This window comes from Falco punctatus, assembly GCF_963210335.1.
Source record: "Falco punctatus genome assembly, chromosome: 18".
Taxonomy (NCBI): domain Eukaryota; kingdom Metazoa; phylum Chordata; class Aves; order Falconiformes; family Falconidae; genus Falco; species Falco punctatus.
This window is the reverse complement of record NC_137598.1, coordinates 5,709,482-5,737,011: the sequence shown is the minus strand read 5'-3', so window position 1 is coordinate 5,737,011 and position 27,530 is coordinate 5,709,482. Positions and strand designations below refer to the sequence as shown.

Here is a 27,530-nt window from a genome sequence, read left to right as displayed (position 1 = left end):
AACTTTAAAAATAATATTCAGTTTTTATTAAATACTCAACATAGTCCTCTGGACATGACCTTTATACATGAGAGGGTGTAACACAAGATTATTTTTTTTCCCTTTTCTACTGCTATAGAACTCCATTCACTTTATACTGTGGAACATTACAGTGCTAAACATAAATATAAATACAGGTACCACAAACACAGTTAAAAATATTCACACAGAAACTGTCACAGTTTGTAGTATGCAGTGATGAGCCCAGGTATCTGCTTAAATACAAGGAGGATGCTCTTGGAAATGCTATATTTAGGTGGAAGGAGCTTTCTCAGGGAAATCATATTTTTCACCGGGGGAGGAAGAACTGCTCTGGCTGGGGGGAGGAGAAGGGACTGGGCAGAGTCCGACCCGGCACAGCGGAGGGTGGGTGCCCAATTGGGGGGGGGGGAGGGAGGCGGAGGAAGGGGGGGAGTGTGCGGCTTGAAACAGTCTTATCCCGAGTTAGATAAATAGGCAATGGCGAAGATGCGTGTGCGGGGTGGGGGTCACTGGAGAGAGCGGAGGGCGGGGGGGCTGTGTAGCGGTGGGGAGGGGGTGTCCACATTTCCACCTTAGACCTTTTTTTTTTAACCTCCCCCCCGATTATTATTATTATTATTTATTCTTTTTTTTTTTTTTTTAAGTAGCCAAACATTGTGCCAGTGATAAATACGGGGGGGGGGAGGATCGGGGGGGGGAGGGTGGGGTGGTCCTGCCGCCGAGCTGTCACTTTTTCACTCCTTCTGCTTCTCCTCCTCTGTCTCTTCTCGCTTCTCCTCCTTGGCCAAGCTGTCGGCGGCGGCGGCGGCGGCCCCCCCCCCCCGCCCCGGAGAGGGTTGAACTCAAATTACTTTCTTTTTTCCATTTCATCCTTCGGTTCTGGAACCAGATCTTGATCTGCCGCTCCGTCAGGCAGAGCGCGTTGGCGATCTCGATCCGCCTCCGCCGGGTCAGGTACCGGTTGAAGTGAAATTCCTTCTCCAGCTCCAGGGTCTGGTAACGGGAGTAGATCTGGCGGCCCCGCCGGCGGTCGGCCCCGTAGCCCACTCCTAGGGATGCCGAGACAAAACAGACTAAAAACCGTCAGCCCGGCAGAACGCCGAGGGGGCGGCACACCCGCACCCGCGCAGCCCCTCCGCCCCCGCGCAACCCCGCGCCCGCCCCGCTCCTCCTCCCCCCACCCCCAGCCGCGGCGGCAGCGCGGTCGCCTGCCCCTTCCCCAGCACCCCCCCACCTCGAAAAAAAACCTAAAATACCCTTTCTTTCTTTTCTTTTCTTTTTTTTTTCTTTTTTTTTTTTTTTTTTTTTTTTGGATTAAATTAACCCTGTGCGCGCAGCGTTTTCTCCCGGGTCATTTTCTCCCGGGATGCTGCTCCCGCCCCCGCCCCCCCCCCCCCGCCCCCCTTCTTTTTCCCACATTATTTCTGCCAATTGGAGGATTTGGGGGAGCCGGGGAGGCGGCGGCGGGGCGGGGGGGGGGGGAAGTGGGAGCTTCCCCCGGCCCCTCTTGGTGCGGGGAACCCGCCACCGCCGCACTTCCCGCACCCGTCATTAAAACTTATTTTTACCCCGGTAATATTTCGTGCTTAACTCCCGAGCAGAGCTCGCTGCACTTTATTATAGATATTTTACACTCTCGAAGTCTTTTAATTAGAAAGAGCATAACAAGCCATATTTGCTTGCAACAACTTAACAAATAAAAGGCCTGTAGCTGCAACTGTGAAGGAGCTATATTATTGTTTTTATGGGGCCATAAAAAGTCGCTCAGCCTGTTCTGCTAGGGAGAAGGTCGTAAAGATGGTTCAGTTTATTTAATTTATATCTCCGAGCTGTAAAACTTACCACTGTGGGAGTTCATACGCTGCATCCATGGGTATATTTGAATGCTAGTTTTTTGTTCTTGCGAAGTGTTCCTGTTTTGGTCACTGGTAAAATCCTGTGCGATTGATGTCTGTGTATTATGTCCCATAGAATTTTGCCTGCAGCTAGAAAGCATGTCTTTTTCTTGGTAAAAAGCATTAGATCCATAGTCATAAGGTCCTCGGCTGGAGCTAAACACAACATTATCTTGCGGTGAATAAAAAGGAGAAGAATAAATCCGGTTTTGAGCAACGGCTGCTCCATAAGTAGAAAAATGCCTGACAGGGTCATAGGCAGTTGAATTGAGGGCTACGTTGGGAAGCACCTCTTGGCCACTGGTTAGATGGCAGGATAAAGATGGGTTTGTAAAATAGGAATTCATATCGTCCTCTATACCTGGCTGTGTGATTTCTTTAATATTTATTTCTGTCTCCAGTTTGTAGTCTGAACTAGATTGTTATAGGGAAGGCTCTGCTCCAGGACAGACAAAATGACAAAGTCAGCTGACCCGGGGGGAGCCAATGGGGAGGCGGGTGTCAAAAAGGGAAAAAATTGCTTTTGCTTCTGTTGATTCCCTAGTTGAAACTAAGTGGGCATGGAAAGTAAGTCCTGCACCCCCAAAGCCCCCCCAGCACCCCCGGGGTGCCGGAGGATGGGGAGGATGCGGTGGGGAGAGGAGCGCTCCCAGAGCCAGGGCTGGGGGTCGTGCCTGGGGAGGGAGCTGGGCTGGGGGGGGGGGTGTGCCACAAATTTCTTAAGCCAGGCTTAACTTTTCCTTCCCCCCCACTCCCCTCCCCACTCTCACCCCCCTTTTCTGCTAATAGACACCGGGGTTTGAAAGCACCGTCTGTGAGTCTGTGCATTATGTTGCTTGTGTTTTGGTGTGTGTGTTTTGGGGTTTTTTTTAATAAATGTTTGCTTAATATCTTGTAATAAAACAGCTCAGAATTCACAGTAATAAATCTCAGATGTCCACAGAATATTAAGCCATAAATTACCCGCCTTTTTTTTTTTTTTTTACCCCCCCTTCTTGTTCTCATGTAGCATTGGTCAATATTATGGCATCAAATGGTTGTGTTCCTGATGAGAAAATATTACATAAAGAGAGGGGGGAAAACATGGCGACTTCTGAATTGATAACGTGTTTCAGAGCCTTCCCAAAGTCTGTCTTGGGGAGGGGAAAAAAAAAAAAAAAAAAAAAGACATCCAGAAAAGCAATACCCAACATTGCAAACTCACGTTAACCTGGCAGTTAGATTTCTCCTCTAGTTTGACATTTCTCCCCTCAAACGTTTCCCTGCTAATTTTCAATGCTAGAGGATATTTACGTTTTCAACAACAACTACAACAACAGGAAAAAAAAAAAAAGAGGATTTTTATTTGTAATGGAGAGCAATGGGGAGCCTGGGCTGGGGACGCAACCTCGTGTTTGTGTTTGCAGCAATTTATAGTTGCAGATATTTACAACTGATTGGGAAACTTCTATAGCAAATATTTAGTTAGATGAAAGGGGGGATTATATTCTATCTTCTCTGGGTAGATTGCACCTAGAACTAATTGAAATGAAGACAGCTAATCTAATTTTAATTTCAATCTAGAGCCATAAATTGCCCCTTAAATGTAAAACATACCTGCTGATCTGTAAATATTGCGAGGTATCTTTATCATTCTGGTGGCTTGCTATTTAAAAATTCAATTATGGCAGGGAAACCCTGGCCTCCTCTGTGTTGTTTTTGTATTGGTTTTTTTTTTAAACCTCCATCGTGTCCACGTTTTTATTTTGAATGTGAGGGTGCGGGGGACTGGGGAGAGGAAGGTTTGTGGGTGCACACCCAATTCAAAACTGAGAGGATTTGTTTGTCTTGCTCCCAATCAATAGACTTAATTAATTTTTTTAGCGATGTATCCCTAAAAGGTTTTAGCTGACAAAGAAAGGTTGGGGTGTGTGTGTATATTTTTTTCCCCAGCTATAACAGAAACCCGGATGCCAAAGGATTTTATGCTCTTTTTCCTCTGTGTAACAAAGCAAAGTAATCAATGGTAGCAATAAAACCATAAACGAGACTACAACTGAAAAAAAAAAGCTCGTGTATTCATCTTCTATAACGTTAAGGCTTCCCCTGAGTGTCACTAGGGGAAAAAATAAAGTTTCTAACCAAAAAGGAGATAGCTGGAAGTGTGCACCATCTTGTTTAGCATATGTACCTTGTTAGGGAGCGCAGCCTGGCTCCCACCTAAGGCTGCCCAACTTGGAGCCAGCCTGGTACAGATATAAGACTCATGTACAGGGGGAAGATTTACAGGCGTTTTCCACCAAAAAGAGCAAACTTCACTTTGCTTTCGTTCCCCTTTCACTTTGCTCCCTCTCCCCTTTCCCCACAGCCTGCCCGGGGATTTCTGGAATCAAAGAAAGAGGCGAAAATAAAGAAACTAGGGAAGAAACGCTATTACTGGGGGGATTTTTTAATTTTTTTTTTTTTTGTCCGCCTTCTGCTGAGATGTTAAACCCCCAGGCTGAGGCACTCTCAGCTGGACAGAGCTGGAGAGCCAGGGATGTGTTGCAAATATTATTAGCCATGGGCACATCTCCTCCGAAGCCAAGTCCTTTCAGGGCAGGGTTACTTTGGAAACCACCACTGACCATGCAAGCTGCTTCCAGATATTAAATTGTTGCAAAGGTCCAACAAATGGACTGGAGGGAGAGATGGATGAATGAGGGCTTTGCAGTTATTGGCGTGTTGTCTTACCTTATGTATTGCTTACAGCCCGATGTAATTTGACGAGTAAATGAAAAGTAGCTATAGCTAGATGGGTTGGACCTCTGCTAGGGCAGATTGGTGTGGGGAGTTGCACCTATGGAAGGGCATTTATACCCACGCCAAGCTTGCCAAACTTTGGAGGAGTTGCTGGAAGGGCTCCTTCTAAGGTATTTTTTTTTCCTTTTTAATTATTTTTTTGTTTGTTTTTTGCTCCCTCCCCCCCCCCCTTTTTTTTTTTTGTATAGGTGCTCGGGGGCTGTTGTATCAGAGACCTGTGTGATAACCGTGTGACTAGGAGTCGAGAAAGTTAAGTGTTTTATTACTTCTCTAAACAGAGGGCAAGTCTTAAAAGTCTGGTCGATTTATAGTGAACAGAAACCAGCTGCCGTAAAGAAACTTAAAATAGGATCCTCTCCCCACGTTAAAAATCAGGTTTCTGGGAGAAAAGAGAGAGAAAGAGGAGGGGGTGAGGAAAAAAAAAAAAAAAACATCCCAGAGCAGAACCACCCCAAAAGCTCCTGCAAATATAAATGAAGCATCATTAAAGTATGTTTTACTCATTGCAATTCCTGAGCCTCACGTTTTGAATGCACTGGATATACCCCACCCCCCCTGATATTTTCTAGCAGTTTGGGGATTTCTCGAAAGTATTTCATCAATATATGTCACTACCAAAAAGGTATTTATTTTTTCCCCCATGAAAACATGTAAAGGGAATATGTGGGGCGCTTTCTGGTTAAATTGGTCTGCAAACAATTATGTAAACTCATCAGCAGAAGCAAGAACAGATGTTTTATTAAAAGTGCTACACAGCAGTAGAAATATGTACAAGTCTTCGAGTAGCTCTTTAATAGGAGTTGCTCTTTGTTCCCAGAAAAGAAAAGCGCCCATAGAAATCTGAAATAACATTCACCACTCATAAGCCATATTCCACACACACCCCTTTTTTTTTTTCTCCTCTTCCCCCCACTGATGCTCACACAGAGGGGGGGTGTGGGGGAATAGAAAGAAAAAAAATGTGTCGGGAGATTTCCTTCCCCCTCCTAGCTATAATTAGCGATTTGATGAACTGATTTGGGGTGGGGGGGTGGGGGGGAAGCTTTTTAAAAAAAAAGCAATCCCAACACATGTGTTTTCTATCCCTCAGTAATTACTGAAAGGAAACAAATCCAAATCGGTGTCCATCCCCCTCCTCCCCTCCCTCCCTGAACAGCCTGCAGATACCGCTACTGGCAGCGAGCTCCTGCTCAGCCCTGCAGCTCTCTGGGTTGGGGTGTTTTTTTGGGGGGTGGGCAGTATGGTGTGGTGTGTGTCTCTTTCTTTCTAGCCACGTTACCCGCTTGGGGCAGATCCCGGCGTGGGACAAGAGACAGGGCTCCACACACACCCCACGCGTGTCGTGGTCGGGGGCTGGGAGGTGCCCGCCCGCTTGGGGCATGGAGCCACTACCTGCCCCCCCTCCCCCTTAAAAATTAAAATTATTCAAGCAGAGTGAGGGTGTTTTTCTGTAAACTGCTGCCAAAATGCTTGTTTGGGGATGCACAAACGGGGGGCACCCTTAGCCTTCCCCCCCCCCCCCCCCCCCCCGCCCAAAAATGCCCACACCTATGCGTGTGTAAGGCACACGCACACCCACGCACACCACTGACATCTGGCCGTGAGGCTGCGCGCCCACATCTGATTAAATACTCGAAGCTCTTAGAGGTAAATACAAGTGATGCCATTAAAAGCCTTTTTATTTAAACTGATTTCACCTTGTATCTGGGATCTCTGCCTCCCCCCTCCCCTTTGCTTTTTTTTTTTTTTTCCCTAACTTGACATTTATGGCACACGTGAGTCCTAATTATTTATTTGGGTCTTTCGCTGGGAATTTATTCCTGCTCTTTACAACAGGGTTTTCCTAGTCAAATACTGCTTTGTGCTGTAAATAACGCTTTAAAAAATACTAAAAAAACAAAATAGGGATAACAACACACACATACCCCCCAAAAGAAAGGGGCAAAAGTATAAAAACAACAAGCTCTTGGAGGTTTATGTGGAGGTTTATTTACCTCTCCCCCAGCCCGAAATGTCTCGCATTGTTTTGTCTCTATTCTCTGTAATTACAAGCTCGGAGTCAGAGTCTGGGCAGCTCTTAATTAAAAAAAAAAAAATAATAATCTCTCCTTCTCCTCAATACTTCTATTCAGAGCTCCATAGACTATTTAAAGTTTTATTCCGGGGCTGCAGATACCGCGTTTGGAAGAGGGTGGCCTATTTGGGAGGTTTATCTGCTAATTAAAAGACATTTTGTGCACCAAGATGCACAGCGTCATAATTAGAGAAAACACCCATTTCCCCCCCATATCTTTCCAAGAAGAGGAGCTGGAAAAAAATATAGCCAGCGCCGTTTCTGCTATTTATTTTTTTTTTAATGCAAACCTCCGAAAACCCCTTTTTTCGCCCTAGGTGGATAAAGAAGAGTATTTACCACCCCGTGTGTTGCTCATAGAGTTGCCCAGACGAGTCATTTATTTGCCTTTTCCTATTGATTTCTTTTTCCCAGCGTGGTGGAGGGAAATGGCCTTAAACGTGTTCTTGTTGCCTTTATTTTATTCTCAGTGTTGCTTTAGGAAAGTGCAGCAAAAGTTCAGGGTGACTCCCTTCAAGTCGTAATGCTGAGCGCGAAAATAAAATAAAATAATAATATCAATGGGGGCAAAACCAGGTTTTTCTCGCTTGCAAAACCTCTCGGTCGCTGCACACATTTCCAGGGGCTGGAAGGTACAAGAAAGAAAAAAAAAAAAAAAAAAAAAGGAGAATTCTGGCAATTGTCAAAACACATGTCTGTTAACCAGGAAACCGAGAGGTGTGTGGGGAAGAGAAATTAATCTGTTCCTACTTCTGAAATTTATCCCTCTGCATTCTGTCGAGGCTTGAAAACGCTTTCTGACACTTTAAAACATTCATGTAGGTTTCTCCCCGCGATGATGTCGCGACGGGAGGAGACTTTTAATTCTCAAATATTCTTTTTAATGGGGGGGTGGTGATTTATTTCATTATTTTTCTCCTTCCCAGATTTATTGGCGAATCTCAGCCCAACAAAAGAAGGCAGCACCGAAATCTCCCCACGGAAACAGGACTTCGCTGGGTCTTAAATTACCAAGTAGCCACGTTGCAAAAAGTTAAGAGCAGCGAAAAAACAAGGGAGAAACCCCCCTTCCCTGCAACACCGCCTCGATTAAATTTAATTTGCTGATTAAACGCACTTCGAAATAAATCACATCAGCGCTAGGAAGGGGGACGCCCCAAAAAGCGAGGGGAAAAAACCCCAAAACCTCATATTTTAGGGGATGTAAAATCGCGGAGCAGTGCTTTGTTTATAGGGAGGTGTCTGGCGGCTGCGGAAACATTCCTGGTTGCTCCTCGGGTGAAAGTGGGGATAAATTAGGTTTCTTAATTCAATCTGATCCAGAAAAATACTCTTTTTGCCCCAAAACCGGGGTAAAACCTGCTTAGGTAGCACGTAGCAACTTTCCCGGGGGTGGTGGGCTGCTGAAATCTGCCTTCCAGCTTTTAATTAATATTTCCCTTTTAAACGTGGGTCTCTTTTCATGATGGAGTGGAAATATTCCCTAAAATCCCTAACATTAAAAGAAGCGAAAAAATTACAGTGGCGCTCATGACGTCACACCCGTCACGGACAAGGCTTGATGGCGTAAAATTCTAAAAGGTGACATTTTGCTGCACACGTGTGTATCTGTATGCATATCTATATGTACATGTATGCAGAGGTGCAATTACTTTTGCTGGGTGTGGAGATTAAAAATAAAAAGGAGTGGGATGTTATTACGTTCTGCAAGGATAACTCAGGAGTGAAAAATTGTTGTCATTAACTATAGGCAGTTTTATCCTTTATTCTTTGCAGATATGAAGGCAGAAATTTAATCATAGGTGGCTCGGAAAAAAAATAATTCAGGAAACAATAATAGTTGCCTTAATGATGTTTTTTTTAGAGGCGATCACTTAGGCAGAATTAAACTATATATTTGGAGACAACCTCTTGAGCACTTTGTTGAATTTATACATTTACATCGCCTTTAATCGAGCAACAATTTAATATTTCAGGATTTGCTTAAATACACTCATATTTTCAGGGGGAAAATACCGTTCCCGAGTTCACATGCTTTATCTATTTTTATGAGTTCAAGTACATTGGAATGATTTAAACCCCGATAACACGGAACGAAAGGAATAAAATAAAATAAAATAAAAAACACCAAACCCGCCTTGAATTAGCAGAAAGTGCAAGTGAGGAGTTTCAAATGGCTTTGGGAAAGTTGGGGAAGTTTGTGAATGCGGAGGGGGCTTGGGAGACACACACACGCCTCAATGTTCAAGGTACTAAAACTTCTTTGAAAAGTGGTATTTTATTTTTATGGCAGAAGATTTGCAGGGCTTTTCACCCTCTCCCAGCCGAGGGTTCCCTCCCCACCCCACACCCCGTCCCCCCTGTAGGACCCCCCCTCCCGCCACAATTACACACACAGACAGACGGGGGCGGGGGGGGGGGGGGAGGGGAGGAAAGGCACCAAATTGCAAAAAATTGCAAGTTTCTGTCACTTGGTGGCAGTATACAAAACAAGTAAACAAAAACGGGCAGAAATTTAAACACTCAAAGAGGGGGGACAAGGGGACGAGGGGGGCCACCTGCGGGAAAAACCCTCGCCCCCCGCATCCCTTGGACCTTGTCTGGCGGGTGATTTTGAGAGGGGTTAGAGGGTTTTTTTGTTGATTTTCAGTGGTTTTTTCTGGCTTTTTTCTTTCTTTTTTTTTTTTTTTTTTGCCTTGTTCCCAGTCTCTCTCACACGCACACCCCTTTTATTTTTCCCCTCCCCGCCCCCCATTGAAACGCGGGGTCTTTAGTCTGGGGACAAAGACTTTTACAGCAAGGTGTGTCCCCATGCGACAAAGGCGACCCGAGCAGCCTGTCCCCTGCAGACTGCGTCCAGACACCGCAATTTCGGGGATTTCTGCCTTTTATTGTGTTTGTGTCTGGGGAGGAGGGGGGGGGGAGACGGAGCCGCTTTTCGCCTTCCTCCTCCCCAGCATCTTTCTCCCCCTCTGAGGCTGGAGGTCACACACAAACACACACCCCGTAAAAAATCGCCTTCTTCAGATTTAGGGGTGCTTTTGCCCCGATTTCCTCACTTTTCTTCCCAAATCCCGACCTCACACTTCAGCTCCCCGGTGCCACCTCAACTGCGATAGGGAAAGGCCTTCTGTTTTAAAATTATTATTATGTTTTTTAGCCCTGACCTCAAAGAGTTCCACTGAAAATGAAAATTTTTTTTTCACCCCTTTTTCTCCATTTTTTTCTGGATAGGGCGAGCTGCAGGGATTAAACCAACCCTGCCAACAAACGTAACAAGATCTCCAACTATCTGCTCCAGAAAATAAAATTCTTGATCCCTCAATGTTATGCATCATCTTTTCCCAAAGTGTATTTCCCCCTCTATGACTAATTTTTTTTATCTCCCCTCGCCTTTTTTTTTCTCCTCCACACGCCGAGTTCTGCAAATTTATATCTCAGGGGAAAAAAAAAAAACAAAACAAAAAACAACGAAAACCCACCCAAACCCTTTTGCTGCATAAAGCTCCGGATAGAAATACAGTCCTTAAAAAAATAATTAAAAACTAAAAATCACATTTGTTGGGGAAATAACCACAAAGATAGGGCCCCCATCGCAAATCGATCTGAGCACCACCACCCTCACCGCTCACACCTAACGCCGGTGCCGGTTGCCTATGTATACAAATCGTACGTTATTTCTGGTGGGTTTGGATAATTCGTTCCCCAAACAGAAATTCCTTCACACAAGTTGGGAAATCGCTTCTTTCTAATCATTTCTTTGTAGTTACAGGTCTTTTCCAGGCTCTTACAACACGGCGGATTTGGCATAATAATACACCCACACGTTCATGCTCTGTATTTATATATATTTGATCGTAACACGCTTTTATATACGCGGAGATAAACGCCCACGAGCGGCGAAGATCATATCAAACGGGTTTACGGTCGGGTCTATATGTGCGAAATGTGTACGCGTTCGAATAAAATGTAAATTCCTCGTGTGGCACAGACTGTTTACGTCCTTCATAGGCTCGCACTCAGCACCTCGGAATCAAACACCCCAATAAATAAATTAGGAAGCACTTGGGACAGCGGAATTCCCGTTTAAAAATTTCCGTGGTATCCCATTTAATTTTATTTTTTCTCCACCGACTACATCTGTCGAAGAAAATCTATTCTCTCCGGAAAGTCCATGTCAATAACACGTGGCAATTTTCTCTGTAATCCCTGATGTTACAGAATCGAGCAGCAATTGATTTCCTCTGGTTTAGACGGGGATTAAAAGAAAAAAAGAAACCAAACCAACACATCTCGGAGAATATAAATCATTGCGTTATTCCAGCTCTACATCCTAAAAATGTTTCTCACCATTGCCTGTGTCTGAAGGATGACAATACGTCAAGGGAAAGGGAAAAAATCAATATATTTTAAGGATGTTTTTGGGGGCTGCAGGCCTGGTGGGAGGAGGCTGGATGCCGGGCGGCGGTGGGAGCATCCCCGCGCTGGTGGGAGCGGGGAGCCGGGGCTCGGGGAGGGGGAACAGACGGATTTAAGTCTGAAAACAATAAAAGATCCCATTTCTGTAATCATGTGGTTCCAATAAACACTCATTGTTTGCTCATAAAATGTCTTTACGACTAGCCGAGGTACAGGCAGAGCCTCCGCGCAACGGGGATTTTCCCAGCGAACAAAACCAAGGCAGAACCGGCTCTTCCCTCTTCTCCTTCCCCCCGAACCCTCTGTTTATTTCGGGTTTGGAAAATAAAAATAAGCGGGCACACCGCTTGTTGTCTCAAAGGCAACGGCTGCGAAACCGGCAGGACACCCCCCCCCCGGCAGGGGCAGGGGCCCGGGCCGGCGGCGCTGGGTTTTGTTCGGCCGGTAATTTCCAGCCCCAAAGACAGCGCAAGGATTTACCAGATTTCTCGAAAGAAAAGGGAAGCCAACTTTGGAAACTTGCCTTTTTTATTTTTTTAATGTCCCCCAGTCTTTTTTTTTTTTTCCTCCAGCCCCCCAAGATTAAATTTAACACAGCGCCACCAGAAACCAGCCCAGAACTTCATAAACCACTTTCGCTAATTAACCTCTGCCAGCGCGCGCTGGAAATTAGATTAGAGGAGGCCTTTTTTATTTTAAAACCACCAGAAAACGACAACAACCACCAAAAAAGCAGCAAGGCAGAAAGCGAGGAGCCCCCCCAGCCTCCAGTTCCCCTCTTTCCTCCCCAAACCCCAGCCTCCCGCAGACGGCCCCACACTGGGGAACCCTCAAAATCGCTTATAATAAACGAGAAAATTGTCATCGCCTCTCCCACCCCTCCCCCAAAGGGATTATTTAATGTCCAGCCCTATATATGTATACATCCAGCCCTATACGTGCACAGGCTGGCATCACCAGCAGCAAAGCTCTGTTCACACACACGCTCCTTATTACTGTTTTTTAAACACACAGAGGGTTTATCAAGAAAGAGAAATACAACCTCGAGAGGAAATGAAGTCACTACATTTTTTATATATATATATATATATATATCTTTACATGGCACCGGTACATCCAGAGAGATAGATAAGATTAGATGATGGATGGGTAGGTGGGGAGGTAGGTGGATGGATAGGTAGATGAGGAGGTTAGCAGGGGAAGGGTCACGCTTTAAATCTCACCCGTTAAACCTGAATTAAAGTTGCTGGAGGAAAAGGGGGGGAGGTGGTGTAAAAAAAAAAAAAAAAAACACCAAACAAAAACCAAACCACACCACAAAAAACATAAGGGAAAGGGAAAGGGGAGGGACTTGCGTGCAAATAAAATAGAAAATCCAACATCGTGTTAACCACTTCGCAGGAAAACCAGAGCGCTCCTGAAAGTTATTGTTGTGATTATTTTTTACAACATGGAGCTTGCTTCAACCGCTCCTCTGCAAGGGGGGTGAGATTCCATAAAATTCACTAAAATTCCATAAAATTCACTAAAATACAATGAAAGCCCCTTTTCCGGAGAACTTACACCCGTCCGGCTGCAAGAAAACGAGTAAAGGGAGGAGCTCTTGGGATGCAAAGAGTTGATTGTTAATCAGGTCGCGCTTAATATTAATTATTTTGCCGGGAGAGAAACACGCAGCCCCGCGGAAGAGGCGCAGGCCGCGGCCGACGGCCCTAGGGCTGGGGAGGGGGGCGGCGCTGGGGGGGGAAGGTAGGATGGGGGGGGGGGGGGGATGGGCGTGCAAGTCCGGGCCTTGCGTACACAATTAGCAGTGCAGCTCATTAAATATGGCACTAGCGGCAGCCTTGGACGCCCCACCCGGGCTGCGCCGGGCCGGCCCCTCGGCGCATGCGCTCCCCCCGTTATTTATTTATTTATTTATTTATTTATTTATTTATTTATTTATTTATTTAAAGGAAAAGTTAGGAGGATTAATTTATCCATCTATATGTTTGGGGTTTTTTTTCTTTTTCCCTTCTTCAAACGCGACACCCCCCTCCCCAACACCGACCCCCCCCCCCCTACTTCCCCATCCTCCGGCGCCCCACGACCTGCCTCCCCGCACCCCGAATATGACATCAGCAACAGCAAATCCTTTTTTTTTCTCCCCCCCCTCCCGAATTAACTGCATTTCTGCCGCCCCGCAGCAGCTTTCCCTCATATCCAAGCTACACCCCTCGCTCGCACAACGATGCATCATTATCCTTAACACCCGGGCTATGGATCATTAGTTACACATTTTAACCAATAAGGGAACACTTACCAGAGGCTCCTGTCTCCCCCTCTCCCTCTCTCTCTCACTCTCTCTCTTTTTTCTCTGTCTCTCCCTCTTTCTGATCCACTGACGCTGCAGCTCAGCTCCACAGAAACATTAAAAAAAAAAAAAAAAAAAAAAAAAAAGGGGGGGAAAAAAGATGGAAACAAAAGCAAAAGAGTTCTTCTCTGGTTGGGCAAGGGATGGGGGAAGCTGAAGGAAGAATCTGTCTCAGGGTTGTTTTTTTTTTCGCTTAAAAAAAAAAAGGTATTTACAACTGCTTGTGCCCCCTCATCATCGCATCCTGCAAAGGAAATGCATTGCGTTTTGCCCCTAGGGGTGGGGAATAGGAGGCGGCAACCAGACGCAGCAGTAAACTCATTAATGCCAAAATGCCCAAAGCAACCAAGAATTCCAACCCCAAGGAGACAGGGAGTGGGGTAAAAAAATCTAGATTTTTTTTTTTGCTAAAAAAAAAAAATCATCATCATCATCATCACGCTAATAATTAAGGGGGGGAAAAATACCATCCTACCCCTGGCACTGCTTGGACTGTTAAAGGAAAGACTACTGCGAAAGAGTCATAAGAGAAACCACAATAAAAAGTTCACGTTCATGGATGGAGTCCACATGACTTCCTGTGGCCAATCCAACTTGTGATTCAGTCGTAAACTTTTATTGCTCAGCTGTAAATTTTCTGCAAACAACCAGGAATGCGTTGCATTTTTTTGTGACGAGTGCAAATGCTCTCGTCTGTCGCCATGTTTATACAATTCTGCTTTAATATTAGGATTTTTTTTCCCTTTACGCCCCCCCTCCTTCACAGCCCCCCCCCCCCCCCCCCCGTTTTTTAATCTTTTAAACGATGGTGTTAATATAAGGGAGGGTGGATTTATTTTTTTTTTCTTTTAAAGATAGATTCCGTTTAATTTGATGATTATTAGCTGCTCGGGTTAATTCTCAGCGTTTTGTTTTTTTTTTTAAACTAAGGAAATTTGGCCTTTAGCGCTGAGCGTTATTAGTCTCGGTGTTTTTAATTAATTGGGGGGGGATAAGAAAACATCGAGGAAGAAGGGCAAGCGGAGATCAAAATGGAGCACAGTGGAGTTGAGAAATAAATACATTGAGTGATGAGGGCATGTTAATTTTAAAAGCATTTAATTAATAATCAAGGACAATATGCTCGAGGGGAAAATAGGGAAAATTACTGTTTCTGCCCACCCCGGATCGCCTTGCCAGACCCTCTGCGCAGGGTGTGTCGGCTGCACATGAAGCCTTCCAGGGCAAAAAGTGTCCCCCCCCACCTTCCCACCGCCCCCAGCTCCCCATTACCCCCCGCCCCGCCCCATCCCCGCGCACCTCGCAGCTCCCCGGCTGCCCGACCCAGCCTGGGGGGCACCTGGAACTTCCCGAATTACACCCAAAACTTGAGCCGAAGGCGCGGTATTGACCCAGAAACTCTCGCATCCCTTTCAGTGAATTCCCCAAACCCACCCAGCTTTATGATTTGCTGGTTGGACACATACATACATGTTTTTAAAGCACTTAAACATATTTTTTTCTTTTTTTTTCTATGCTATTTTCCCTCCAGCAAGCCCCCCCAGCCTTTTGTTTTACCACGCCACGGTGTCGGGGATGCGATGTTTGATAAAAGACGGATTTTATTTTTTTTTTTTACCCCTTTGATTCCCCCCCTCTCCCCTCAAGCCGGGGGGGTCGGGGGTGGGGGGCGTGTAGACGGCTGGGAAATATTGATTTGGAAGGGGAGCGACATTTTCCTGCCGTGTGGAGGCCTGCTCCGGAGGCACCCCGCAACCACAACTGGTGTAAATAGGCAACCGCAAAGCCCAGCCTGCTCAGATGGGCTCCTCCACATTAAACCCTGCAAGCAGCCGCCTCTCTGGTCCTCTTCTCCTCACGGAAAGATAGATATCATTTTCCCCCCCACACCTTCCAACCCCAAATTTCAGCTTCCAGGGCCACGCACACACCGCGCTCCTGCAGCCGGAAAATTAGGAAGATAAAATATTTTGCCGCAATTTTTCCTACCCATTTCCCTCTCTACCCGCACATTTCCAGACACAGAAACAATATTTTTTTTTTCTCCCCAGGTATTTCCGCGATTTGATTTAATTTTAATTGAGGAAAATAAAACAAGAGGGGGTGTGGAGGGAAGTGTGTGTGGGGGGGTCCTCACTCCCTGCCTTTTTAATTTATTTATTTTTTTCTCCCCCTGGCTGGATGCATGTCTGTCTGCCCAAACAACACAAAGGTTGTAATACAACCGGATGGAAGGGAAATTACTTTATTCACTTTACAAACCACCAATAAATTTTATAACAGGTAGTTAAAAGTTACGAGGGGGGAAACTACGACCACAACAGCTTCCCGAGCACAATGGAGATCCCATTTTCCAGAGAGCAGACAAGATAATAAATTCCATAATGTGAAGAGGATATTTTGATCCTGGCAGGCAGAAAGTAACCTGGGCACACATTTGCTAAGGAGGATTTCGGACGATCGTCTCGCCCCCTCTCTATAAAACCTCCTCCCCTCTCCCAATATTAGCAAAGGTATTTTCAGGGGAGGGGGGGCGGGAAATAAAAAAGCTGTGAATTTGAGGGGGGGGCTAAGTCTGGGAGGAAAAAATAGGACGAGCCAAAAAAAAAAAAAAAGGGGGGGTGCAGTTGCCTTCTTTTTTTTTTTACAAATCTAGCTCACAAAGTTCCCCCCACCTCTGCCCCCGCGCATCTTCCTCCCCTCCCTCCTTTCTCGCCTCCATCCGCGCAAAAAAAAAATTTAATGCCCGAGAAATTCGTTGTCTCTCAAATATAATCCGTGCCCATTTCGGAGTATAAAATCTAAACGAATTTTTTCGCCTAATGGCTGCATTATCGCGCGGCGGCGGCTGTGATTAGAATAATAAATTAAGGGAAAATAAGCAATATGCTCAAACTCAGCTTTTCGAGGAATTATATTTTTCACAAATCACAAATGGAGATCCGAAGGAAATTTGATTGGCTAATAAAAAGCCTGGAATAGGACGATATTTCTTACTTCAGGCGGGTAGATGAGTCTAATTTCAGTAATACCGAAGCTATGATCATTTCTGAATAAGCGACTTTGTGGAGAGCGAATCTTCTTTCAAATTACTTTCCCCCATAAAATGGTCTCTTCTCTTTTTCTCTTGAAATGATGGAGTGATTACAGAAATAACTGGATGTCATCTGAAGATGAGACTCTCTTGTGTTGACTACAGAACATAAACATTTACCCCAAAACTAACTGCTGCGGCTGTAGTTTCAATAATTTAACTCCAGACCCTTTTGATAGATAAATGTCGTTCTGTAGTATTCGTTCGCGTAAAACTACTTAGATTTGTGGATTTAAATATGATGGATAGAGTGCGGATGCAGCTTCTTTTTTATTATTATTATTATTTTTAAACACTTTGATAAGTTCTCCTTCTCCCACACACCCCGCGCTTCGCTGGGAGGATATTTTCTATGCAAAGCCTTTATCGCGATTTTTTTTTTTAGCAGTATAACAGAAAGTATTTTATTTTCACTGATTTCTACGGATTTTTTCATCGCTGGAATGAATGAGCAGACATCCATCCTATGATAGCAAAGCGGGGTGGGGTGTGTGTGGGGGAAATCCCTTGTTGTAAATGCTGGATAAATATCCCCCAAGAAAAAAGCTCTGTTAGAATAAACCACTCTGTTTTATGACTAATAAAACTGCTTACCTTCCTTGCCTGCCCTCGACATGGAAAAATCTAAAATAAACCTTATTGGTGTTTTTTATGTATTTCTTGGGAGATTAACGCCGGTTAACGAGGACATTACAGGTTCTGCAGCGGGGCGAGATCTGCCCGTGTTGGTATTTTGTGCAACCAAGGAGTGGGCACCCACGGGAGCTGCACGCACGCGTTGCACACGCAGCCGCTCAGCCCCATCCCCCGGAAGGATGCGACCCCACTGATGCCATTAGCGGTGCATTTCTCCCCTCCCTCCCCCCCCATTTTGCCCTGGCATTGCAAAGCGGGGCGGCCCGCACTGCAAATGTGGGGGGGAAAGCAGCGAAAAAGTGAGTGTGGGTGCACCCACCCGAGTCCCGTTTTCCTGCGTGCCGCAGAACTTCAGTATTTCTCTTTTTTAAATTTTTTTCCCCGCCCCCCTCAGCCCTCCTGGGCAGAGTCCAGCAATTTCAAGCCCTGAGGCATTTAAATCCTTTAAGCTTGGTGGGTTTTGGGTTAAGAATGTCTGAAGCCAACAGAGGAGCCTCCAGACATAGCTCAGCGCATCAGGATGCGTGTGAGGAGCCCTGGGCTTCCTTATCTACAATATCTGGGTAAACATCCCGTCTACTGCATCCCTGGGCTCTAGATGATGTATTCCATTTATCAGCGGGGGGGGGGTGTGTGCGGACAGGGAGAGATAGACCCAGTTTAACAGATCAATAGACTTTGTTCAACGAAATGAGGCTGGTGGTAAGAGAATTATTTAGAAAGTTCACCTCCCGTCCGAGAGGTAGGAGAGAGACGTGAAGGCATCATCGCCAGGTTTTGCTGTAAATATCATAAAATATGATACAATAAAGGAAATAAAATAATAGCAATAATGATGGTGCTGATAATAATGACAGTAATATAGTAATAGTCATTGTAAAATAAAAGCAAGTGCTACGTTAGGTATGGTGTCCATGGGGAAGAAGGTATGAATTTGAGGGGAGAGTAAAAGGGGCTTTGCACCTCGGGCGGGGGGAAATATAAATAAATACAAGGTTTTCTTGCCAACTTCATTTTTTGGCGTGTTTCGCACCGCTTTCCTATAGGGAAATGGTGCTGCCACAGAGCCCAGAGCCCAGAGCCTTCCCGCGGGGTTCAGGCAGGTTTTAATGCACACCTAATGTCTCTCGAGTCTCTCAGTCTCTCCCTAACGATCGCCTGCGACCACCGGATTGCACCCAGGAACAGGGGCGGACGGCGTCCCCTGCCTGGTTGCCAGCCCAGCCCAGCCAGGAGGGGGTTTCTGTACTCCAGAGCCAGGCGGGACCAGGGTTTTGCACTTTCGAGCTCTTTCAGATGCCCCTTCCCAGCTGGGAGAAGCACAAATCCAGCCGCAGACCCTTTATGTACTTCATTCCCCCCTCCCGCCCCACCAAGCAGCCTTACCCATAGCAAAGAACGACTTAACAGTGCTGGAGTCATTGCAATCTTTTATTTTATTTTTATTTTTTTCGGAGGACCTACAGCTTCACGTAGACAATTAGCAGCAACATTGCCATTTCTAATGAGCGTTTGCCACCGCAGCAGTGAGATGCCCCGCTCGGGCTCTGGCCAGGCAGGAGGGGCAATCCTCCCCCCCCCGAGCCACCTCCGCTGCTGGTGGCTGAGCCAAGATGCTCTGATTTCCTCTCAAATAAAGATGAGCCTTGGTTTTTGAAGCTTGCCAAAGATGATTCGAAGGATGAAATATCAGTCAGAGCCCACTCTGAGTGATGTGTAAGTGTGGGTGCTTTTAAATAGAGACATAGTGCTGTAGGCAACGCAGTCCTTTTAAAATCTTTTATTATTATTATTATTATTATTATTATTTACGTAATGTCTCACGTATACAATACAAATCCACTGTGTCCAGAAGTGTTTTTTTTTTTCTTTTTCTTTTTCTGGCGGTAATTGCTACATTCAGAGTTTGAACACGCAGAACTATGCTTTTACATAAAACAAATGACGATTTTTTTTTTTGTTTCGAGCATGTTGCATTAACAGATAAGTCAAGACAAATAGATAACTATACATTCAGTGCAATTTAGTTCTACACTACTGTATAAGCACAATAAAATAATACAATACTGTGCGTTCTCAACTAGGCAGTTTCAGTTGTTGGGATTTTTTTTTTCCAAGAAAATAAGCAGCAACAAACGACAATAAAACCGCATTACAAATACTTTCAAAGCATGACTCCTTCTATAGGTAGTGATAAAGTACAATACAAGGTTGGTTGGGATTTTTTATTGTATTTTTATTATTATTTTATGCTACTTAGTAGCTTGCATCAGGGCAAAAACACAGCTCTCTTGCTCGCTTTCTTAAATAAATTCTGACCAAGTAAAATTTAGGATATGTAAGCCCCTTGTTGCTAATAGATTTGATAATTATTGCAGGTTTTCCCTTTAGGTAGTACATGAAGAATTTCGAGTGCTCACACAAGCAAAGGGTAAACAGCGCCTATAGAAATAAGGAAGGGGTTGGGTTGCGTATTTTGGCCTATCAAGGTATATACAAGCCTCGGTCCTATAGAAATGGCGGGGTCTATGTGTGTGTGTGTGTGTGTGTGTGTGTGTGTTTGCGGGCGCTACCAGGTATGCTCACCCTCCAAGCTCCTCTTCTTATCTGGCAGGGGCTGCAGAAACGGCCCCTCCAAGGGAACTGATAAATGGCTGGTAGGAATGGAGATCTCCACAGATAGACAGACACTACACAAACAAGCTAAGGAAGCTGGAAGCACCCTCACACTTCCCCTAGGGTCATTCAGGAAAGGCAAAACCAGGCTTTAAAAAAAAAAAAAAAAAAAAAGGCAAAGTCAAAGCTGTGCAAATAAATACATATTCTGCACCCACGAATGGGTGCAGCTTCGCAGGCGGGAGCGGAGGGAGCAGGGGACAAGCAGTGACATTTGCTTCCAGGCTTGGTTTAGGACTGCTGGGGGTTGGGGGTGGTTTTGCTTTGCTGGATCATTTAAATTTTTTTTTCTCTCCCTGCTCTTGCAGTCAAACCAACTATGTATTTATTGAACTAAAAACGCAGCTATTAAAAAAAAAGCGCGGGGGGGGGGGGGCGAGGAAAGTAGGGGAAGTTTCTATGACAATAAAAAAGGCTACAACTGTTTGACAGGTAGTTACTGCTGTGTGAGCCTCTCCATTCTATACTCTATAAAAGCAAATGACCGTCGTAAACATCTCGATTTATCATCTGCCATAAAACGAGACTTCAAGGGGCTGAGAACTCAGTCCTTGCTTTCTTCTTTTTCCTCCTCTTCTTTTTCCTCTTCTTCATTCCCTTCTTCTTCCGTTTTCTCCTCGTCCCTGGCCCCCGGCAGCTTATCTTTATTGTTTTCTTTTTTCCACTTCATCCTCCTGTTCTGGAACCAGATCTTCACTTGTCTCTCGGTCAGTCCCAGGGCATGAGAGACCTCAATCCGCCGCTTCCGTGTCAAATACGGGTTGAAGAGGAACTCCTTTTCTAACTCCAGGGTCTGGTACCGGCTGTAAGTTTGTCTGCCACTGCGTCTTCCGGGAGCTGTAGGACACAAACATCAAATAACTTCTTAATTCTCCCGCTTTGGAGGGTCTGCTCCCCCCCCCCCCCCTCCCCCCAGCCCCCCTCGCCTCGATTTTCCTAGAGAAACTGCTGCCCCCCAAAAAAAAAAAAAAAAAAAAAAAAAAGGAAAAAACCCCCCTGTAAACCCTTTGCATATTAAAGGCACTAAAGGAAAGTCGCTGGGTTCTTATTAATAATCATAGGGCTGATATTGTTATTAATGCTGATAGTCAGCTGCCTTCCCTCGCTCTACCTGGGGAGTGCTCAGCCCTGGCTGGGTGCAGGGAGGTATGTGTCAAGCTCATTCACAAAAGAGACCTTTCCAGTTTCCTAAAAGGTGATTCTGGATGGTGAGTCCTGGTGGGCAGCTCCATTTTATAAAAAAGATGTTTTCCTATGAAAGGTGCATTTTTCACCATAAAATCCTCTCCAGCTTTTCTCCTTCTCCCCATTCCTTTTTCTTCCTTTTCCTTTCTTCCTTTCTCTTCCTTCTTTTTTCCTTTTCTGTCCTTTCTTTCTTTCTTTCTGTCTTTCTTTCTTTCTTTTTTTCTTTCTTTCTTTCTCTCTGTCTCTCCTTCCGCCTCAAAATGCCCAACTATGGTTTCCTTTTCCAAATATTCTTCTCAAAATACAGACTCAGGGTCCTCCTATTTGCTGGTATTTATGTCCTGAGAATTTGAATTTTCTATTAAACCCCCTCTCCCTGCCCTTTCGCTGAGGGCTGTGTGTCTGCAAAGCACACACAGACAGAGATGGGTATTTGCCTGTGCAAACACAGAGATAGTATTTAAAACAACTCGACGTGGACATTTACAGCAATAGCCAAAAAAGAAAGAAAGAGGACTGAGGTATGTGCAGCTGAGCCCCTGCACTTCCTTCTGCACAGTCCTCTCTTAATGAGAAAAACAATCTATTTGTAAAAAAAAAAAAAAAAAAATACACCACACCAAAAAAAAGCTCCAGTTTGAAATGATTGCATCCTTGAGACTACCTCTATGTCAAAGCTTAGATAAATAACATGTTTTCCTCTGCGTCTATCTCCCAGCCTCTGGGCCACATCCTTTCTGCATTAGCCAGAACTACTTTCTATTTTCTTTTTTATTGTTGTTGTTAAATTTTGGTGGGGATAGGGGAGAAACTTCGGGGCTCTGATTGTCCTTAAAATTAACACTAACCTTCACATGTTTTGAATTAACAAAGCTTCTAGACAACCTTGGTCCTTAGGTGGGGGAAACCTGTACTTTGAAGTATTTAAGTTTCTGTGCAATTATCTGGACTTCACATGAGCAAAGTTCCATTCAGCCCGAATTATTTTGAATTTCCCACCCCCTTTTTCCTAAGCCAGCACAGCAGACTGTTCTCCACCCCACCCCATAGCTCTGAGCTAAGTTTCCTTTTCTGTTTAAACTTTTATCTCCAGGCTTTAAGAAACAGATGTAAAGTATTAGTAATACTTATACAAGTTCCCACCTTTCAGGCTTCATCTCCAAGCGGTTATGAAAGGCTATATGACATTTTAAAGAGCAGTGTATTATCAACATGCAAACAACCTCGTGGGAGCTGTATCTTACTGCCTATCCTCAAGGCAAGCAATAAAAAACAAGTTTTACTTTATTGTGATTTAAGCCTTTTGCAGGGAATCACCTTGCTTGCTCTCTAGTAACTGCTGTCTTGTTTGCTTTCAAAGGTCTTCCTAAAAAGAAGAAACATTAGCACAAAACTGCTCATTTCTGCCATATTTTACATCTATGCCCCTTATATTTATATTTTCATATATATATATGTATGCATATGTGTGTATGTGCATGTTTATATCTGTCTACATATGTTTGTGCTTGTATATGCATACATATATATATAGATAGACAGACAGACAGACAGAGAGGAGAGAGAGAGAGAAAGAGAGAAAAAAATAAAGGAAAACATTTAAGGAGGAGGAAAAAAAGGTCCTAACCGTGAGGTCTCATCCATGGGAACATGAGACTGGGAGACGAATTTTGATTTAAATGCCCTTGTCCCTCGCTAGAGTTACTGTTGGAAGACGATTTACAGTCAGGATATTGTACAACAGTCGTCTCTTGCTGAGCACCATAAAGCGATTGCCTCGGTAGAGCTTCATATCCATAGAATTTAGAAGCGTCTCCGTGACACGCCAAGGCGCATGGGTTTTGCTGGTATCCAGAGTTGGAGATGCTGGAGGTTCCGTGGTGGAAAAACTCTTGGACGTGGTGTGAAGGGTGCTGGAAGGTGGGAGCAGTAGTGCCCGGACCATACACGAGAGCATGGCTCCTGCTAACACTTTGTGGAAATCTGCAGTCGTAGTAAGTTGGCTCCAGCGATTCACCGCCTTTGTACTTGGAAAAGAGAGGATTTACAAAGTAGGAACTCATGACCCTCGCATGCAAAAAAAAAAAAAAAAAAAAAAAAAAAAAAAAAAAAAAAAAAGAGAGAGAGAAAAAAAGGAAAAAAAAAGACGGCTTTAATTCTAGATTAGTGCGAGATTGTCCCTGGACTGTCTCAAGTCCTGCTTTTTAGTGGCTTTTTTTTTTTTTTAATGCGATCTCAAAGGCGTTTCATGGTGCCTCTGTGTGTCTGTACGGTTGGTTCTCGGTGCTCTTGACTTCTCTTGTAATCTGTCGGTAGGTAGAGCTCTCTCTCTCAATTTCTCTGTAACTCTGCTCCTTCCCTTTAACACCACAGGCAAATTCCTCAAAATCCCGGTGGTGTGGCTTTTTTTTTTTCTTCTTCTTTTTTTTTTCCCTCCTCTCTCCCCTCACACGCGATATGTACACATCCCTCCGCCACGCTGAGACAGCCTGCCAGCCAAATGACAGCGGTTTGGGGCGCTTTTTCTTTGGGGGGTGTGTGTGTGTGTGGTGGAAAGGTGGTGTATGCCGGGGGGACACACACAAACACACATAACCCTCCGGAGACCGGGGGGGGGACCCACACCTCATGAGTAGAGGAGGGTGAAGGTGCGCATTAATATCCACCACCCCCACCCCCACCCCCCGTTTTTTTTTTTCCCCAGCAGCAGCCTCTTCACTGATGGCAGCAAATACATGCGCTGGGAGGTCAGCCTAGGTAACCTCAACAGGTAAAGGGAGCCCAAGCAGCCCCCCCTTGCCCTCCCCATCACCCCCCCTCAAAAAAAAAATATCGGGGTGAGCTGCTTCTAGTGTTTAGCATCACTCCCCCTTCCCCTCCCATGGGGTCACCCGTTTGCCAAGGAGGATGGTGGGGGTGCCCCTGTTGTTGTTGTTGTTGTTGTTGTCATTGTGTTGGGGTTTGGGGGGGCTGCGAGGGTGGGGTTTGTCCCACCTAGAGGGGGGCAGAAAGGGGAGGGGGGTTCTGGTGTGGTTGAGTCACTGAGCCCAGATTTCCTCTCCCCCCCCCCCTTTTTTTTTTTTGCTTTTTTTTGGGGGTGTGTGCGTGTGTTGTTGTTATTGTGGTGATGGTGGTTGGAAGATTGGAATCAAACAAGCAAACAAAAGCAAAACGGGAGCGAGCGGGCGAGGGAAGCGTCTCCGTATTGATTGGCTGCTCCTTGCTGTCCTTCTTTAAAGAAAATAAAGGCAGAAAATTATGGGGAGTTATTTATTTTTTATTTCCCCCCCACCCCTTGCTTCCTTTCAAACCAACCACTGAAAATCCACGGCTGGAAATAACAGGGAAGCGTCCTTCCAAGGGAATAAAGTAGACCATTGCTTAAAGAGAGCTACTTTGGACGAAAGAGGCAAAGTGAGACAGAAAGTATGTACTCCCTTTTGTGCATGCCTGTAGAAAATAGCCATCCAGCTTCTTTTTTATTATTATTATTATTATTATTGCTTTGGTATTCAACATAGCGATTTTTCCTGCCTTTTTCTACTGAGAGGGGTATTTGTGCCCCTCGCCCCCACTTTTTGCACTGTAAGTGACCACTCGCTGCAACCTTTCACTTCGGACACTTCATTTTTACGACTGCATGAAGGAACTCAGCTCATTAAAAAATCACTTCAAATCATCAGGATTCGTGTTAATTTTTCACGGGGAGGGGGCGGGGGGGGGGGGGAGAAGGACACACTTTGCAAATTAATATTTTCTGTAGAGCCGCAAAGATTATCAAACCCACTAAATGACACAGCGTTATTAACAGTCCCCGTGTTTCCTTCAAAACTCCACAGACCTTCAAATCTTTCCCTCATGTTCTTCCACCACCACCAAAAAAAAAAAAGGAAGCCTAATTATTTTCAGAAGAGACCTGGGTGACTCTGACCGATTTCAAGAGTGGAGGGAGAAAAATACCATCTCAGCTACCCTCGCCAAGCTGCTTTGAGGTGTGTTTTTCTGCCCAGTAAAGGTCATATTCTCATTTTTTCTGAGGCATGGGGTGCCTCAAACCTCTGCTGAGGTCGAAACTCCTTTTTTGTTGTTTTTAGGGAATTTTTTTGCAGACACCTTCCCAAGAAGAGAAGAAGACCCAATAACCACCACCCAGCCCACCTTTATTAGATTTTCATAAATCGAGGGTGTATTTTTCCATTTAGAAAGGCTACATGTGGTGGCTTTTTCCTCCCTGTAAGCAGACAATGACCTATGGAGGAGAACCGCGATTTTTTCCACAGCCTATTGTGAAAATATTTTTAAGAATCAAGCTACCTTTGCTGTGCAGAAATAGCCTTCATACCCGAATAATCTCAAGGACGGCACGATGACCATATTCATTTTTACAGAAATCACCCATCTCATCCCCCCTTCCCCAGATTACCCCTTCCCTAGAGAACAACACAACCACCACCACCACCACCACCCCCCCCAAAAAAAAAAAAAAAAAAAAAAAAAAAAAGAGCAACTAGGGACAGAGGCTCCTTAATTAACAGCTAATAGTCGAGGTGACCATTTTCCTCCTCTGATCAATAGCATTTCTATTTTTAAAATCCCAGTGCCTGCCCATGTAATAAAGGCAGCCCTGCAAATTAAAGGGGGGGGGGGGGGGGGAAGTTGTCAGATCTGTGCAGTTGGAGCTGGGATTGGGAAGAGCTGCTGCATTTTTCCAATCATCATTATCCCTGGATGCAATAAGCAGAGGTGCAGCGAGTCTTTCAGAATCCTACCCTAGGCTGGGAAATAAATGTTTGCCTTCAGTATCTGTGAAAGGAAGGATCCCACCACCCCCTCCCAGATTTCATGAAATAAGATATATGCAATTGCCTGCTTCTTTTTAAGGAAAATATCTTGACATTTACTGTCTGGGGAAAGTGCTGCTCTTTGTCTTTACTGTTTTGGCCGTGTTTAGATGTGGGGATGGGTGGGGGGTGATGTGTCTTGCGAGTGCATGCGCTTGAATGTAGCTTTATCGGTGTGATTGTATTGTACTTTTAGGTGTTTCATTGTACCCTCCCGGAGTTTATTTTATCCCCCCCTCTCCCTTTGCCCTGACCTTCACTGAAAAATGTCATTCCCTCCTTCTCCACCCCAAAATGAGGCTTTTGAGAGATACGTGATGTGCGTAAATAAAGAGAAGGAAAAGGGGGGGGGGGGGGGGGAGGGGAAGAAAACCAAACCCCACAACCACTTCAAAACAGGCAATTTCTCTGTGCAAGCATTTTTTTATGAATTTATGTGCTCCCCGCATTTATGTCAGCCCTGAGCGCTGCTCCGCGCTCCCCGCGGAACGAAACACACCCCCACACCCCCCCATTAAAAAGGAAGCTATTTATGGGATTTTTCAGCACGGTGCGGGTTTTGAGGGGGGTGAAGTCAGCTCCGCGTTTCCCCCCCCCCCCATCCACGGCCGCGGAGCCGCTTCCGCGGGTGCGGGGTGCCGCGGGGTGCTCCCCGCTGCGCGCAGCCCCGCGCTAACATTGGGCAACAGCGCCATCTCGCGGCCGCTGCGGGGCGCGGCGCCGCGGGCGGGGGGGTCCCGCCGGCCCCCGCGGGTTACCGGGCGGCGCGCTACAACCGATAATCCCTTACCGGCACCTCGGGGCGGCGGGGGGAGCCGCGGCCACCCTCCAACACTGGAGCGCGGGCAGGATTTTGGGAAAAAGCCATTCCCACCACCACCCTTTTATTTTTCTTCCCCCCATTTCCCCCTTTTCTCACCCATAAAATTAACAAAAAAAGGCAGCACACGCACGAAGGACCAAACAAACCCACCAGATGTACCACCTCACCCCCCTTCCCCCCCGGCTTTTATCAGTTTTGGCTTGGAGTTGGGGTTTGATTTTCTCTCTCTTTTTTTTTTTTTTTTTTTTTTTTTTTAACCTCCCCTCTGCCGAGGGGGGTCTGTTGTTTGTAGCTTGTAGACAAAACATTCCAATAATCCGGTTTCAAAGGGAAGAGCACCCACCTTATTTAAACCATAAAGCAATTAAAGCCAGACGTCTAGCCAGATCTAGGGTCCTGTTTTGTTCGGTCCCATTCAGCCATGCATAGCAGGGAGACAAACAGAGTTGTAAAAGTGGCATTTTTTTGGCTGCGGAAATGTACCTATGGACAGCTGTAGGGTCCTGTCGGTTTTGTGTGCCTTACAAAGGGGCAGATTTGAAACCAGGCACACCACACACGCACCCGACAAAAAACCCACCCCACGAACCTTATATACATGGCTATATACATACATATATATTTAAACAATTTTTTTTTTTCTTTCTTGTTTGCCTTGGTAAGGGCATCTCTCCCAGGGCAGAAATGCATGTGCATGTTCACAAGCGCCGGCACACAATAGCTGTATCAGTA

At 45.4% G+C, this 27,530-nt stretch overlaps 2 protein-coding genes across 2 annotated transcripts; both read right to left on the bottom strand.

Moving 5' to 3' along the window:
* HOXC6 (homeobox C6) lies at positions 1-13,479 on the bottom strand. Its single transcript, XM_080368929.1, is given in 3 exon segments — positions 1-842; positions 844-1,070; positions 1,864-13,479. Coding segments are annotated over 3 exon segments (714 nt in total). The 5' UTR covers positions 2,264-13,479; the 3' UTR covers positions 1-755.
* Positions 1,957-25,589, bottom strand: HOXC8 (homeobox C8). Its single transcript, XM_080368957.1, has 3 exons — positions 22,762-25,589; positions 13,493-20,786; positions 1,957-2,088 (listed from the first exon to the last, which is right to left on the bottom strand). Exons 1-2 carry the CDS (start codon positions 23,195-23,197, stop codon positions 20,494-20,496), a joined length of 729 nt encoding a protein of 242 aa, XP_080225083.1. The 5' UTR covers positions 23,198-25,589; the 3' UTR covers positions 1,957-2,088; positions 13,493-20,493.
* Between the last annotated feature and the right edge of the window lie 1,941 nt (positions 25,590-27,530).